At 40.3% G+C, this 17001-nt stretch overlaps 1 protein-coding gene across 19 annotated transcripts in view; it reads left to right on the top strand.

Moving 5' to 3' along the window:
• kmt2d (lysine (K)-specific methyltransferase 2D) overlaps positions 1-17001 on the top strand; it is a 247467-nt gene that overhangs the window by 77193 nt on the left and 153273 nt on the right. For all 19 annotated transcript variants that reach the window (XM_072566973.1, XM_072566979.1, XM_072566978.1 and 16 more), the window contains 6 exons: positions 420-529; positions 1766-1928; positions 11795-11966; positions 12384-12498; positions 14121-14308; positions 15039-15190. In XM_072566973.1, coding sequence (XP_072423074.1) covers positions 420-529; positions 1766-1928; positions 11795-11966; positions 12384-12498; positions 14121-14308; positions 15039-15190 — 900 coding nt within the window. The remainder of the gene's footprint in view (positions 1-419; positions 530-1765; positions 1929-11794; positions 11967-12383; positions 12499-14120; positions 14309-15038; positions 15191-17001) is intronic.

Below are 17001 nucleotides of genomic sequence, written 5' to 3'. Positions count from 1 at the left end.
ACTCAAATATTACAAACACTTTTTTAAAAAAGTTTTCTAGGAAACCCATTACTTTTTGCTATCCATGGAGAATTTTGGCATTCCATTAATATAAAGTTAGTTCAAATCCAGAAACTTTGTACCAGGTTCATAATTACTATTCAACATGGTTTAAATATCCATTTACATCTTATTCAGTAATGTGTACTTATTTTCAATGCTTTTTTTTGATGAGATCAATTTAGATGGTTTCAACTTCCCTATGGGGGAGTGGGGAATTAATGACTGCTGAATTTAGATTTTTGTGCTTGAGTGTGCATGAGCAGACAACAGACATAGCATAATCATCACAATTATTGCAATCACTAAAAGTGTGAAATTTAAACCATGCTGTTACATGAACAGTTTTTGTTTCTGATCCTTAATATTTTTCTCCACAGGGCATTTCTGGGCTCATCATTGGTGTGCAGCCTGGTCGAATGGTGTTGAACAGGGTGAGGGACAAAAACTGGTCAATGTGGACAAAGCTGTAATCTCAGGTATCTCACAGGTAAGAGGCAAAATTTTATCACTTTGGGTTCTTTGAACTTTTAGAATCTTGGAGAACATTGATTGACAAAACATTAATTGTCCTTTAAAAGTTTACTGAATTTTTAAGGACCACATTCCCAACTGGTAACTTAAGGGACACTGACTAATGTTGAGTGTTACAGCTTAGAGTATTGGAGCACAAATTTGTTTTTGCTATTTTAATGCCGTTTTAGTGCTGACCATTGTAGTGGTATTTTCTGGAAGGACCAACTCTCATACTGTCATGTTTTAATATTTGTGGCAATGAGGTTGTTCCTGTGTCTTAAAAGCTACAAGTCTATACTTTTTTTTTGCTGGAGTCTCCAAGAAAGCAGAGCAGTGTTAAATTCCAATTCAGTCAACGTCCACCTTCCCAGATTATCATGGAAGGCCCGAAGGCAGTTGGAATAATTTTGAGTGTATCTCTTATTCCACAAGATACAAATACAGAGCCGCAAACGATTTTGCTTTTCTTTCATGCTGCTTCTAAATATTCATTTTGAGAGCAGTTTACTCTTGTGGATGAGTAAACTGATTGAAGCTACCACTTCAACTGCCTCTTTACTGTAATGGCACCCAGAGATTGAGGAAGGACTCGACTTACTTTAACCACATTTCCAAAATGTAGATTATACTTCCTTCATTGCTTGACTGTGCAATTGATTCATGGTGTGACTGATGTGGGGAAAGTGGTGACATGGTCATAATCCACAAGCTCAAGCTAGCACCTGGGGAGACCGTTCGAATCCCACCATGACAGGTGTGGAATTTAAATTTGATTGCGAAATCTGGAATTAAAAGCTAGATTCCTGAAAATCCATCTGGTTTACTCATTTCCATTAGAACCGCATCTGATGTACATGAACTCCAGATCCATAGTAACATGGTGACTGTTAACTACCCTTCAAAATGACACAGCAAACACTTTAGTTCCCAGGCACTTATGGGTGGATAACACATATTGGCCTTGCGAACGATGCCCACATCCTATGAGAGAATGATGAAACTACAGCAAGCTGGCATGATGGGATATTAAATGTGTCGTAATTGCATTTTTCCAGCAACCTATAGAGTTGTTGTTTTTCTCCTTGCAATCTGTAGTTATGCAGTCCTCCAATCTTTACATAGTTCTTTGGTCTGAACGTTTGTCTGATTTTTGATTTGCAAATCGTTAAGTTAAAGGTAATTTATAAGATTATTTATATTTATTTCACAGAAATGTGAGTATTGTAAACGGTTGGGAGCTACCATCCAGTGCCAGATGGAGGGATGTTTAAGATCGTACCACTTTCCCTGCGCAGCAGCATCTGGATCCTTTCAGTCAATGAAATCATTGACCCTTCTGTGTTCAGAGCACATTGATAAAGCAGTGGAAATAGGTACTGTTACATGCTTTAAATAAACTTGTGTTAAATGTATCATTCTTGATAGGTGCAAATTCTTAAATCTGGTGTAAGGCAAAAACAGTATAAGGGAGTGTTTTTTGAAAATGTAATCTGGGGATCTCTGGTTCTTCAATATCTGTGGGTAAATTCTGGATCTGTTTGTGTACAAAGGTGGACAAAAGGTCCCAGGTTTAATTGCTGGCACTATTTGCCTGGTCTTGAAGAAAATACTGACAAGGAACTGTAATTGGTCTAAGTAATCTTGGGTGAGGGAAGGTGAAAGTCGACCAAGTTTCGCTGATTGCTGCTCGTTGACTCCAATTAGTGAGTGCATGCATACAGGTGCTGGATGAGAGAGTTGGGTTTAGCTAGGTTATCTTTTTTCCCCTTGAAGCTTTCTTGGTGATTGGGCATATCTGAAAAATGGATAGCAGAGATGGAACCATATTTCAACAGCTGGAGACATTTCTTTGAAGATTGGGGGGGTTGGTAGTTGGAGGAGGTAAGAACATTTGTTTTAAAAAAAGATGGATACAAAATTGATTTTATCCTGTAACCAGTTTTGGTTTTGTAGGTCTAAATATTTTATAACATTAAAATGGGTTTATACTCTTGACGACATTTTAATGCTTGTCTGTCCCTTGCACTTTTCTGCACTGGCAGTCAAGATCAATTGTGGGAAGTAACTGAAACAATGTGAAATTTGAAAAAGGGGTGGTTGATAAATATAATTTGGAAGCCCTTACAGAGACATGGCTTCATAATGCCATGTATTGAGACCTGAATCTTTAAGGGTATAGGACATTTGAGGAATACCAGAAACTAGGAAAATGTTTGGTGGTGATGTGTGTGTTTGAGGGGGGGGGAGGGAGGGAGGGAGGGAATGCTTTTTGTTTAGTGATGGTATTAGCAATGGAGAGATTACCTAAGTTCAGGAAACCATGATGTGGAAACAATTTGGCTTGGAATGAGAAACAATACAGGCAAGAAGTCACTTGAGAGTTGTGTATGGGCCCCCCAACAATAACCACATGGTAGGTTGGAGTATAAAGGAAGAAAGAATGCGAGCTTGTGGAGAGGCATGGCAATAATCTTGGGAGATTCTAATCTGCATAAAGACTGGAAATTTCAGATAGGCAAAAGTAACCATTGAATTTTTTTTGGGTAGAGCAGCATGTTATGGAGGCCCCATTTAGCAGGCTAATCGAAACCTGATATTGTACAATGAGATAGAATTGATTGGTTAATCTCCTTATTGTGAAGGCATCCTGAGGTAATAAACCAAAAAATTTTCCCTTTTTGTAAGGGAGAGAGGAGTGGATCCAAGACTATTCACAAAAAAAAGGGAAATTATGAGGGCACAAAAGCGAAGCTAGCAAAAGTGAATTGGCAAACTAGAGTGAATGATCGGTCAATAGAGATGCAGTGGCAGATCTTTATGGGATATTTCCGAATGTACTGATTAGATGCATTCCAAAGAGTAATTAGAATTCCAAATAACAGATCCACCATCCCTGGTTAACTAGAAATGTTAATGTTGGTATCAAACAAAAAGGGGAAAAAACCCACAATTGTGCAAAGACAGCTGGCAAAGCAGAAGATTGGACAGTATATAAAAAAAAGATATAGAATGACCAAAAAAATTAATGAGGGACAATTAGACAGAAAGCACTAAGATTTTGTATTAATATTTAGAAAAGGAACAAGTTAACAAAGTGAGCTTTGCCAGAAATTAAATCTGAAGAATTAAAAATTGAAATTTAAAAAATGACACATTTAGTTGAACACGATTTTTTTTGTTAATGGGCTGTGGACCAACATTTATTGCCCATCCCTAATTTCCCTGGACTGAGTGGTGGTGAGCTGCCTTCTTGAACTGATGCAGTCCTTTTGGTGTAGTTAAATTGACATTGCCATTAGAGAGGAAGCTCCAGGCTCTTGACCTAGGAACATTTAAAAGAACTGCAATATAATTCCAATTCAGGATGGTCAGTGGCTTAGAGGAGAACTTCCAGGTGCTGTTGTTCTTATCTATTTGCTGCCCTTGTCATTCTACAATATGTTAAAAATCATACAACACCAGGTTATAGTCCTCACAGGTTTATTTGGAGTTCCAAATAAACCTGTTGGGTCATAATCTGGTTTGTGTGATTTTTAATTTTGTCCAACACCGGCATCTCCATGTCATTCGAGATTGTAGTCATTGTGGGTTTCAGAAGTGCTGTCCAAAGAGCCTTTGAGAATTTGTACAGTGCATCTTGTACATGGTACACAATCCTGCTACTGATCATCAGTAGTGGAGGGAGTGAATGTTTGTGGATGTGGTGCCAATCAAGCAGGCTGCTTTGTTCTGCAAAGTGTCAAACTTCTTGTTGGAGCTGCTCTCATTCAGGCAAGTGGGGAGTATTCCATCACATGCTTGACTTGTGCTTTGTAGATATTGGACAGGCTTTGGGAAGTCAGGAGGACACTTGCTGCAGGCCTCCTTTTCCCTGACCCACTCTTGCAGCCCCATTCTTCTATGACTAGTCCAATTAAATTTCTAGTCCTTGATAACCCCGATGATGTTGATAGTGGGGGATTTGGAGATAGTAATGCCATCAAATGTCAAGAGGCAATGGTTGGATTCTCTCGTTGGAGATGGTCATTGCCTGGCACTTGTGTGAAACTAATGTTCTTGCTACTTGTCAGACGAAATCTGGACATTCTCCAGGTCCTGTTGCATTTGAACAGTACAGCACAGGCCCTTTGGCCCTCAACGTTGTGCCAAACTTTTATCTTGCTCTAAGATCAAATTATCGTAAATATCCTTCATTTTACTATCATCCAAGTGTCGCTTAAATGTCCCTAATGATTCTGACTACTACCACTGCTAGCAGTGCATTCCATGTAACCACCACACTCTGTGTAAAGAACCTATCTCTGACATCTCCCTGAAACTTTCCTCCAGTCACCTTAAAATTAAGCTCCCTTGTGATAGCCATTTCTGCCCTGGGAAAATGTCTCTGGTTATTCACTCTATCTGTGCCTCTCCTCATCTTGTATACCTCTACGAGTCACCTCTCATCCTTCTTCACTCCAATGTGAAAATCCCTGTCGACTTCAACTTTTCTTCATGAGGCATACCTTCTGGTCCAGGCAGCATCCTGGTAAATCTCCTCTGCACCCTCTCTAAAGCTTCCACATCCTTTCTATAATGAGGCGACCAGAACTGAACCCAATATTCCAAGAGTGGTCGAACCAGGGCTTTATAGAGTTGCAGCATAACCTCACAGCTTTTAAATTCAATCCCCCTACTAATGAAAACCAGGTTGAACTCCATCTGCCAATTCTCAGCCCAGCTTTGCATTCTGTCAATGTCCCGTTGCAAGCTCCAACAGCCCTCCACATTATCCAACACTCCTCCAACTTTTGTGTCAGGGGCAAATTTACTAATCCACCCTTCCACTTCCTCATCCAAGTCATTAATTAAAATCACAGCCAAGGTCCCAGAATCGATCCCTGTGGCACAACACTGGTCACGGAGCTCCAGGCTGAAAACTTTCCATCCACCACTACCCTGTGTTTTATAGACCAGCCAGTTCTGCATCCTGACAGCAAGCTTTCCCTGTATCCATGCCTCCTTACTTTCTGAATGAGCCTACCATGTGGAACCTTATCAAACACTTTGCTAAAATCCATGTAAACCACATCTACTGCTGTACCTTCATCAGCGTGTTTTGTCACATCCTCAAAGAATTCAATAAGGTTTGTGAGACATGACCTGCCCCTCTCAAAGCCATGCTGACTATTTCTAATCAAGCTATGCTTTTCCAAATAATCATAAATTATGTTTCTCAATCCTCTCCAATAATTTGCCCACCATTGACATAAGACTGGTCTATAATTCCCAGGGTTATCCCTATTCCCTTTCTTGAACAAAAAAAACAGTTGTTACCCTCAATCATCTGGTATAACTCCAGTGGGCAGTGAAGACACACGATCAGCGTCAAAGGTGTAGCATCTCTTCCCGTAGAAACCTTGGCTATATCCCGTTTGGCCCAGATGACTTATCTATCTTTGTTTTTCAAAATTTCCAGCACATCCTCCTCCTCAACATCAACCAGTCCGAGCATATCAGCCTGTTTCACACTGACCTCACAAACGTCAAGGTAGTGAATACTGAAGCAAAATATTCATTAAGGACCTCCTCTGACTCCTGCACAAGTTCCCTCCTCTTGTTCCTCAAGTGTAGAATGCCTTGGGGTTTCATTAATCCTGCCTGTCAAGGTGTTTTTGTGTCTCCTACTAGCTATTCCTAAGTCCATTCGTTAGTTCCTTCCTGGCTACCTTGTAACCCTCCAGAGCACTGTCTGTTCCTTGCTTCCTCAACCGTAAGCTTCCTTCATCTTGACGAGATATTTCACTTCTCTTGTCATCCAAGGTTCCTCGGACATAAACTTAACTCCCTGAGGTGTCTTTTGGGTTGGACTAATGCAGGGTGTGTTTAAAATCAATGGCAGTCAATACTTAACTCTTGCACCATTACCCAGCTGAACGTCATACTGAACTACTTAGAATGTACAACACAGATGCAGGCCATGTAGCCCAGCAAGTAATTTATGTTTCACTTGAGTCTCCTCCCACCTTTCTTCTTTTAAGTATTAATATAACCATCCATTCTCTCTCCATGCTTATTTAGCTTCCCTTGAAGAACATAAGAACTAGGAGCAGGAGTAGGCCATCCGGCCCTTCGAGCCTGCTCCGCAACTGAAGATCATGGCTAATCTTCTTGTGGACTCAACTCTACTTATCCGCGTTTCCACCATATCCCTTAATTCCTTTATTTTTCAAATAAGTATCTACCTTAGCTTTAAAAGTGATTACTGAAGTAGCGTCAACTACTTCCCTGGGCAAGGAATTCCATAGGCTAAACAACCCTCTGGGTGAGGAAGTTCCTTCTCCGTTCAGTTCTAAACCTGTTTCCTGTAACCTTGAGGCCATGTCTCCTGGTCAGTTTCTTCTTAAATGCCTCATGTGAGTTAATGAATGAGGTATATCTACAAACCTATGAGAACTCTTCATAAGCAACTGAGTACTTGCTAAAAGAGAATTTGTATGTGAAAGATTGTGGTCTGCAAAAAGAGTCATGGTCATACAGCACAGAAAATAGACTCTTCGGTCCAACTCGTCTGTGCCAACCCAATATCCCAATCTAGTCCCATTTGCTGGCATTTGGCCCATATCCCTCTAAATCCTTCCTATTCATATACCTGTCCAGATGCCTTTTTAAATGTTGTAGTTGTACCCGCCACCTCCTGCACCTCTAGCATCTTGTTCCATACACGTAAAAAAAGTACCATTCAGATCCTTTTTAAATATTTCCCCACTCACCTTAAGCCTATGCCCTCTCGTTTTGGACTCACCCACCCTAAGAAAAAGACCATATTTATTCACCCTATTCATACTCCTCATGATTTTACAAACCTCTATCAGGTCACCCCTCAGCCTCCAACGCTCCACAAGAAAAAAAACTCAACCGATTCAGCCTCTCCCTGTAGCTCCCAGTCCTGGCAACGTCCTTGTCAATCTTTTGTGCACCGTCTCAAGTTTAACAACATCCTTCCTATTGAAGGAAGACCAGAATTTTATGCAGTGTTCTAAAGATAGCCTCACCAATGACCTGTACAGATACAACATGATGTCCCAACTCCTATACTCAATGTTCTGACCATTGAAGGCAAGCTACCAAATGCCATCTTAACCACCCTGTCGATTTGCAACTCCACTTTCAAGGAACCATGTACCTGCACCCCTTGGTCTTTTTGTTTGTAAAAATCGTGCCCTGGTTTGCTTTCCAACACCTTATATTTATGTAAATTAAAAGTCCATCTATCACCCCTCGGCCCATTGTTCAGATGTAGCACAATCCCAACAAGGTGACCATCCCTTTTCACTTTTCGTCTATCCTCCTCCATTTAATTTTATGTAGAGTCATAGAGATGTACAGCACGGAAACAGACCCTTCAGTCCAACTCGCCCATGCCAACTAGATATCTTAAGCTAATCTAGTCCCATTTGCCAGCATTTGGCCCATATCTCTCGAAACCCTTCCTGTTCAGATACCCGTCCGGATGCCTTTTTAAATGCTGTAATTGTACCAGCCTCCACCACTTTCTCTGGCAGTTCATTCCATACACGCACCACTGTCTGTGTGAAAAGTTGCCCCTCCAGTCCCTTATCAATCCTTTCCCCTCTCACCTGAAACCTATACCCTCTAGTTTTGGACCCCCCACCCGAGGGAAATGACCTTGTCTGCGTATGCGATCCATGCTCCTAATGATTTTATAAATCTCTATAAGGTCACCGCTCAACCTCCGATGCTCCAGGGAAAATAACCCCAGCCTATTCAGACTCTCCCTACAGCTCAAACCCTCTAACCCTGGCAATATCCTTGTATATCTTTTCTGAACTCTTTCAGTTTCATAGCATCCTTCCTATAGCAGGGAAACCAGAGTTGCAGGCAGTATTCCAAAAGTGACTGAAACAATGAACTATACAGTTGCAACATGACCTCCCGACTCATGCGCTCAAATGCACTGAGCAATAAAAGTTGGCACACCAAATGCCACCTTCGCTATCCTATCTACTTGCAACACTACTTTCAAAGAACAATGAACCTGCACTCCAATCCAAGGTTTCTTTGTTTGCCAACACTCCCTGGGGCCTTACCATTAAGTGTAGAAATCCTGCACTGAATTGCCTTTCCACAATGCAGCACCTCACATTTATCTAAATCAAATTCCATCTGCTGCTACTCAGCCCATTGGTCCATCTGATCTAGATCCCATTGCACTCTGAGGTAACCTTTTTCACTGTCCACGAAACCTCCAATTTTGGTGTCATCTGCAAACTTACTAACCATACCTCCTATGTTCGCATCCAAATTATTTATATAAATAATGAAAAGCAGTGGACCCAGCACCAATCCTTGTTGCACACTGCTGTTCGCAGGCCTTGCAGGAATATCCTCTAAGTACAGCGGTAATGTTATCTCTAACTGAAAATGCCACTCGTCCTTTCTATCCTTCCTATAGCATCTATACCCAGGAACATTAAGCTGCCAGTCCTGTCCATCCCTAAGCCACATTTCTATAATAGGTGTTATATCCCTGTCCCGTGTTCCAAAACATGCCCTAAGTTCATCTGCCTTATCTGTCAGGCCTTGAAGTAAATGGAGTTTAATTTGATCACTCTTACCTTATTTTCTGCCAAGTTCTTGTTTGCGTTGTCTGTTTGTCCAGCTTCCCTCATCTACTGTACCAACCTCAGCCTTTTCTCTTTTCTCGCTATTGCTTTGAACCCAAACCCATTCCTCTTATACAGGCCATTTCTCCCTAAGGAGATCCCAGTTGTTCAAAAATGTGAATCCTTGTCTCCTGGAGCAGCTCCTCAGCCATGCATTTGTGCTCTATCCTCCTAATTCTACTCTTGCAAGCACGTGGCACTAGTGATAGTAGTCAAGATATTACTACCCTTGAGGACCTACATTTTAACTTCCTGCCTAGTTTTCTCCATTCTGTCTGTAGAATCTCATCCCTTTCCCCACTTATGTCATTGGCGCCAATGTCCACAGTGACCACCACTGGGCACACTCCTGAACATTCTGCACCCTCTCTGAGACATCCCCTGGCACCAAGGAAGCAACACACCAGCCTGATGGTGGCAGCAACATCTGTCTCTGCCCCAGACTATAGAGAGTCCACTATTCTAATTGATTTGCTTGAAATCTGCTGTACCCCTCATTACAGTAGATCCAGTGACGGTAGCAAAAACCTGGCTGTCAGTGCTATGCACTTTTGAGAGGCTAGCACCCTCCACCCCAATATCTGAAATGGCATACCTGTTTGAGATGGGGATTGCTCCAAGAAATGCCTATGCAACTTGGTCTTCTCTCTTACCATTCTGAGCAGTTAGCCATCTACCTGACAGTATTTGCAGTGTCTCCATCTTCCTAAACTGCCATTCATCTCACATCCCCTTGCTCTTGTAAACACCTGATTGCCTCTGACTGCTGTTCTAACCAATCCATGTGATCTGCTCGGATTCGCAACCAAACACTTCCTGCAGACATAGTTTCCAGAAACATTCAAATTCTCTTTGATCTCCCGCATCTGACAGGACGAGCTTCTCACCCTACAAAAAGTTATTTCTACCCTTTTAATAGTCTACAGACCCAGAAATTACCTAAAAACGAACACAACACAACTTGCTTAAAAACGTTGCATTAGCACAGTCTTACTGCTCTGTGAACTTAATACTGATCCTTAATATTAAAGGTCAATCAAGAGACCAATTGCAATATAAATAAGAAAAAAATGCCCTCCGCTCACTATTATGGATTTCCGGAAAAAAACAAGTTAGAAGTTTTCTAAGTCTTAAAATCAAACACTTGGACAACATCTTGTTGGAGTGATTGCAGAGTGAGTCTGACACTGAGAAGGTGAGGCTTGGCCACTGTATCTGCAGTGACCGCAACAACACAATGCTTCTGCGGACATTCCAAATCTGGGGTACAGATCTTTGCAAAGGTCTGGCTCTTTGTACGGTGTCCATTTCTAATATGCAGTGTTTCGATGTGTTTTCAATTTCTTCTCCAAAATCTCTGATTTCCATCTCTTGCCTTCAGATCATCTTATTCAGTGCTGCCCATCTTGACTTGTTCAGAAGTTAAATATTTCTTTTATCCCTAACTGTACACTTCAACTTTGTTGAAAAGAGCAACTGGTTAGAATGCAACTTGAGAAATAGTCAATTCCTCCAATCCAGAATAGGATAATTTTATTGTCAATGTAGTTAAGCCACTGTATGCTGTTAATGAAACTCTACTATATTTATCTCTCAAAATGACCCTAAACACTGCTCATTGGCTCAGTAGTATTTGATTGTCACCATTGCATTATTATGTATTCATTTTTCATTCCCAGTGCATGGGAAGTGAAGAATGGTCAGTATTTAATTCACAAAGGGCTAGAGGATGAAGTGATGGTTAAACCAATGCGAGGGTACGAGGGTAGGAAGAGGGCTGTTTCAAGCACTGCACTTTTGTGCAAGGGTTGGGTGTTCCTGTTTTGCCACATATAACTGCATTGCCAGTTGCACTCCGATAAATCTGAGACTAATTGTCTTTTAAGATATTTTAACTACAACCTGGCGTAGCTCACTTATTGTAACAGGCAATTATTTTTTTGTGGTGCAAGTTGGGCTAGTGAACTAGTGATAAAAGCTAACCTCAAATTCCAATTTGAGTCAATGCGAATGGAATGCTTTTGTAGTAGTATTCTGATGCCCTGAGGTGAAACAAGTGCACAAAATCGACAAGGACGTTGGTGTTTAGATGTAACTGTTTAGTTGAGTACTTGTGCTAATTGTTCTAACTTCCATATAAGTTGTTTTGCTTTTAAATTTTGCTTTTAATTTAAAAACTAATTTTAAATTGGGCTGATGATTTTGATTATGTAATATGTATGTTAAAATGTATAAGTTGAGTCTCATTCAGTCAACTATTTATGACTGGAGTAGTGATTAATGGAACTCAGCTTTTCTGATATGAAGTCCTAGCTCTGCACTTAACCCAGGTTTTAGTGCCTGTTCTTGACATCTTCTATTTTCTTCCATAGCAACCAGAAAGACCTCCCTGCAAAGTGATGCTGGGATACTTTGGTTTACCTGTTAAAAAGATGACTAAATCAAATGTGTTTTTAAAAAATCATTCACCTTTATAAATTTTCAGTCTCTGATTTGAATTTCATCAATGAAGTGAAGTAAATAGTTATTGCATAAGTTTTAATATAGCACTTTTTTTTAAAATTCCATTTTAGCAAAGGATGAGGCAAATTGTGGCGTATGTGATGCTCCAGGGGATCTCCTGGACCTTCTCTTCTGTACCAGCTGTGGATTGCATTATCATGGTGCATGTCTGGAAATTGCCGTAACACCAGTTAAACGTGCTGGTTGGCAGTGCCCTGAGTGCAAAGTATGCCAGACTTGCAGGTTTGTATCTCATTTAGACACTGCATGAAATTTGCATTATTGTCAAGGAGAGAGTGAAGGAATGTGAAATCTGTGTAACCTGTTTTCCTGTTAGAATTTTAATAGTTATAGGAAAATGAAAGTATGAGTCCAGGTGGTGCATATTCTCTTTCTAAATATTTTGTGGTACCTTTGTGTTGTAATTTGTATTGGTTTGCTAACTTTTGTCTTGATACGTTCACGGAATGTAGGCAGAACGGGAATTGAACAAATATTTGAAGACGCAAAAGAAATTGCAGGCATAAAGGGAAAGAACAGGGAATGGGGTTAACTGGATTGCTCATTGGAAGAGCTGGTACAGTGGCCCAAATGTCCTTGTCTTCCAGTGTGTTGGATTATCTTACTAAATTGTAATATCGTCTATTAAATTCTATGCAGACAGCCTGGTGCCGACACAATGATGCTTGTGTGTGATGCATGTGACAAGGGCTATCACACATTTTGTTTAAAACCAGCAATGGAATCACTGCCTACTGATAGCTGGAAATGCAAGGTGGGTGCTTTGTGTCTTTATGTATGTATGCTTGTATGTTCTATTGATGTCGTTCAGTGTCAGGCAGAAGTACATGATGGCTTTAGTCTCTTATGTTTGGAACACCAGTTTTAATGTTTTTCTGGTTATTTGTTAATGGGGTGTGGGTATCGCTGACTCGTGTCAGGATTTATTGCCCATCCCTAATTAGCTCGAGGGCAGTTAAAAAGCAACTACCTTTTTGTAAGAATGGCAGATTTCCTTCCCGAAAGTGATGAGTGAATGAACTGATGGAGGTTTTACACTAATCAACAGTGGTCACCATTAGACTAGCTTTTTATCCCAGATTTTTATTGAAATCAAGTTTCACTGTCTGCCATGTTGGGATTCAATCCCAAGTCCCCATAATGTTAGCCTAGGATTCTGGATTACTAGACCATTACAATTACACTGCTGACTCCCCAGGAATGGTACTTGAAAGTCTTGCATATAGTTTTTTTCCTGAATTCCACTGAGTTGTTTTGAGAGTTTGCAGACCTTACTATAGTAGATTCACTTGCTTTTTAACTATCAAGAAGTCTGGAATGTGTCTAGTTGCTTTCTCAACTGATGGTTAAAATTTGTCACTGAATTTATTATAGTAAGATGGTTGATATCCATTTCTTTGATCACTTTTTCTATATTTTTAAGATGTTCTTGCCGATCATCAACAGAAATGTCACTGTCCATATTTAGATGGTGGGAGAAGAGAAGACCAACCGTATTGACTCTTTCCTCTTGTATAAAACATTTGCTGCCATCTGGCAACTCCTAGATGATTAATGTTTTGTTTCTGCTGATCTCCAAGTGGATCTCTGCATTCACCTGGGTTATTCATATAATTTTTTCTACTTTTTCGATAGTCCTTTTATTTGTAAGGATTGAATGAGCAGAAAGTTGGATTACTCTACTAGGGCTTAGCTTTCCTTCTGTTTTTGAATGTTGCACAACACTGTTATAAATTTCCTCCCTCCTTAACTGCCTGTTGGTACCTTTGTTGGTTAACCTGACCCAGTACAGGCTAGTTTATTCCTATATGCATTTGAGTTTTGTTGCCATCTTCTGTAATCAGTCATAAGGATTATGACATTTTCTTTAATTGCTCATGCCTTGTGAAATGTTCTAAGTGAGGAAAGGAAAAAGCTTCTGTTTGGGTAACAGCCCGCTTTTTTTGAGTCTTTGTTAACAAATGAGAGGTAGTGTGGGAAGCTCTAAGGGAAAGAACGGAAAAGAAAAATGATTATTTTATATCTTCTCTGTTTAAGAATTCAGTTCTCTGCTTTCTAAGATAAGAATGTGTGCGTAGTGACTTGCTGCCATATGTGCATAATGGGATGTGGAGGGAAGAGGAGATCAACTCTGGTTGAGATGATTTGTGGTTTCCTTTTTGGTCTAACGTTCGAGGCACAATCGTGCAACAGCTGAGAGTCCCATACTAGGCTTAATGTTCGGTGCAACTTCATGAAAATGCTCCTTTTTATCCTTCATTTTCTAATAATCATGAAGCTGCACTATCAGATGTTGAGTCAATTGAATCAAAAGACCCAATTTGACATCTCTAATGTGCTTTTTATGGTAGCTTCTCTTCTAACTTCTTTGTGCAGAACTGCCGGGTGTGCAGTGATTGTGGTTCAAGGTCTGCAGGGAGGCATCCAAATTCACAGTGGCATCACAACTATTCAGTGTGTGAGAAATGTTACTGGCAAAGGAACAGGGATACTGCAGCGTGCACACTATGTGGTAAAACAAATGAACAAACAGATGCCACGCTAAACTGCCAGATCTGCCAAAGGTAAGTGATTTATGCACTTGTTATTTGTCAGGCCAAGAAAAGGTGTTTCTGTTAGCAGCAGTCATCATGATCAATTGTATCTAGGAAATCGCATTGCAGTATGTATACAGAAGTTGATTGGAGCCAAATTGTATTAGAAGACTAATATTAGTGCCCCTTCAGTTGTCTCCATATAAGTTGTTTCTAACAATGCATGGAGAACCTAAACTAGTGTGGGTGAAATTTAATGCTTTTCAAGCGTATAGACAGTGAACTCTTGAGTAACTTACACAGCAAGGAAACTGGTCATTTAACCCAATTGGTCTATGCCAATATGTAAGCTATAGATTAGGCTCCTTCCACTCCACTTCATCTAATTCTACCACCCTTTTACACCCTTTCTTGCTTCCCAAAGGCTTTTAGTAAATGAACTTATCCTATTTAAACATTTTCCACTTAGAATTTTATTGTGCTGCTCAGCATGCACACCAGCTGATTAACAATAGGCAACCTTACCCCCTCACCTTTTCCAGTACAATCAGTCTTGTGTGACCACCTCTGCTTCATGCTTCATTTCCTTCAGGGAAGAGCCAGATTTCATTCCATATTATGTTACTAAGAATTTCAGGTGTTTGAAGGAAATAATGCATTACAATTTACTATATTTCTTGTACATGTCTACTTCGTCTTGTCAATTTTAAGGTTTATAAACAGTAACATCTCATTTGCTTCTTGCATTGTTTATTCTCAGGTGGATCCATGCAGACTGTGGCCCTTCATCTCCTCTTTTATCAGGGCAACAGTACACGTGTACAATGTGTAAAAACCCATCACAAAACTCAGGCCTTTCACTTTCTGAGCATGCTGTTGAGAGGCGACTGAAGCTTGGGTCAGTGGAATCAGGTATGTCTGAATAGATTTATTTGATTTAGCCCTAACTTAGACCAGTAAAAATGTTTTTGTAATTTAAATTGCTATGTTTTCTCTGCACATTTAATTTGATTATTGGAATTTTGATACACTGTAATGTCAGTTCAGTTACGGAGTCATAGAGCTGTACAGCATGGAAACAGACCCGTTGGTCAACTCATTCATGCCAACCAGACATCCTAAGTTAATCTAGTCCCATTTGCTAGCATTTGGGTCGATATCCCTCGAAATCCCTTTCCATTCATGTATCCATCTAGATGCCTTTTAAATGTGGAAATTGAACAAACCTCCACCATTCCTCTGGTAGATCATTCTATACACGCGCCACAGTCTGCATGAAAAACTTGCCCCTTAAGTCCCTTTTATATCTTTTTCCCCCTCTCTCTCTTGAAAATTATGCCATCTAGTTGTGGACTCCCCTACCCTGAGAAAAAGATCTTGGTTATTCACCCTATCCTTGCCCCTCATAATTTTATAAACCTCCGCAGGTCGTTCTGTTATGATGCGCATTTCGTCAATGCAAATTCACTGTAACATGATTGATGAATTGGGGAAGTTGTTTCTACAGAGTAAACTCTTAGAACGTGTTAGCTATAACATGATTACAGTGCTAACACTTTAAGCACTGTTTCTAAAGTGTAATCTTTCTATAAGAATGCAACCATCATGTTAAAGAAGAAGTGACTGTATAAGGTCACCCATCAGCCTCTGAGACTCCAGGAAAACGGCCTATTCAGCTTCTCCCTGTAGCTCAAAACCTCCAACACTGGCAACATCCTTGTAGATCTTTGCTGAACCCTTTCAAGTTTCACAACATCTTTCCTACAGCAGGGAAATCAGAATTGAACGCAGTATTCTAAAAGTAGCCTAACCAATGTCCTGTGCAGCTGCAACATGTCCTCCCAACTCCTATACTCCATGCACTGACCAATAAAGGCAAGTGTACCAAACGCTGCCTTCACTATTCTGTCTGTGAGTTCACCTTTAAGGAACTATAAGCCTGCAACTCTAGATGACTCTGTTCAGCAACACTCCCCAGGGCCCTACCATAAAGTGTACAAGTCCTGCCCTGATTTGCCGTACCAAACTGTAACACCTATTTACCTAAATTCAACTCCGCTTGCCCCTCGGCACATCTAATCAAGGTCCAGTTGCACACTCACTGTCAACTACGCCACCACTTTTGGAGTCATCTGCAAACTTATTAACCATTCCTCCTATATTTGCATCCAAATCATTTATATAAATGGCAAAAAGCTGTCACAGGCCTCCAGTCTGAAAAACAACCCTCCCACCACCACCACGCTTGAAGAAAATTTCATAGTGAAAATGTTATGCACGCCTTTCTTTCCTTTTTAATTTCACTTTTATTTCAGTAAGCTAATGTATAAGTCTTGAGTATGGTGTGCTGTATCCTCCTGTGTTGTAACTTGGAGTAACATTTTTGACTCTCCATCTAGGAAACAAACATTTTTCATAATTTTATGTGAAAATATTTCCTATCATGTGGGGCACTTAGTACTCTGAACTCTGGCACAGTAAGAGTTTGTCATGATTGCAGTTACTAACCCTGGTTATTTGGTCTGCTCCTTTTCTTATAGCCCTTTGCAGGTTTGCAAAAGTAATTCTGTGGGTTATTTGTGACTTTGCATCCCACTTGACCTGCCGACAGGTCGAGCTCCAAAACACAATTATTAAGCAACAAAATAAAGCTTTGTTTTGATCTTTTTGTACTCCTATCTAGTTATTTCTCATGATCACTTCAAATTTGCTATTGCATGGGA

Source organism: Chiloscyllium punctatum, chromosome X (assembly GCF_047496795.1).
Source record: "Chiloscyllium punctatum isolate Juve2018m chromosome X, sChiPun1.3, whole genome shotgun sequence".
NCBI lineage: Eukaryota > Metazoa > Chordata > Chondrichthyes > Orectolobiformes > Hemiscylliidae > Chiloscyllium > Chiloscyllium punctatum.
This window is presented reverse-complemented; position numbering and strand designations above follow the sequence as displayed.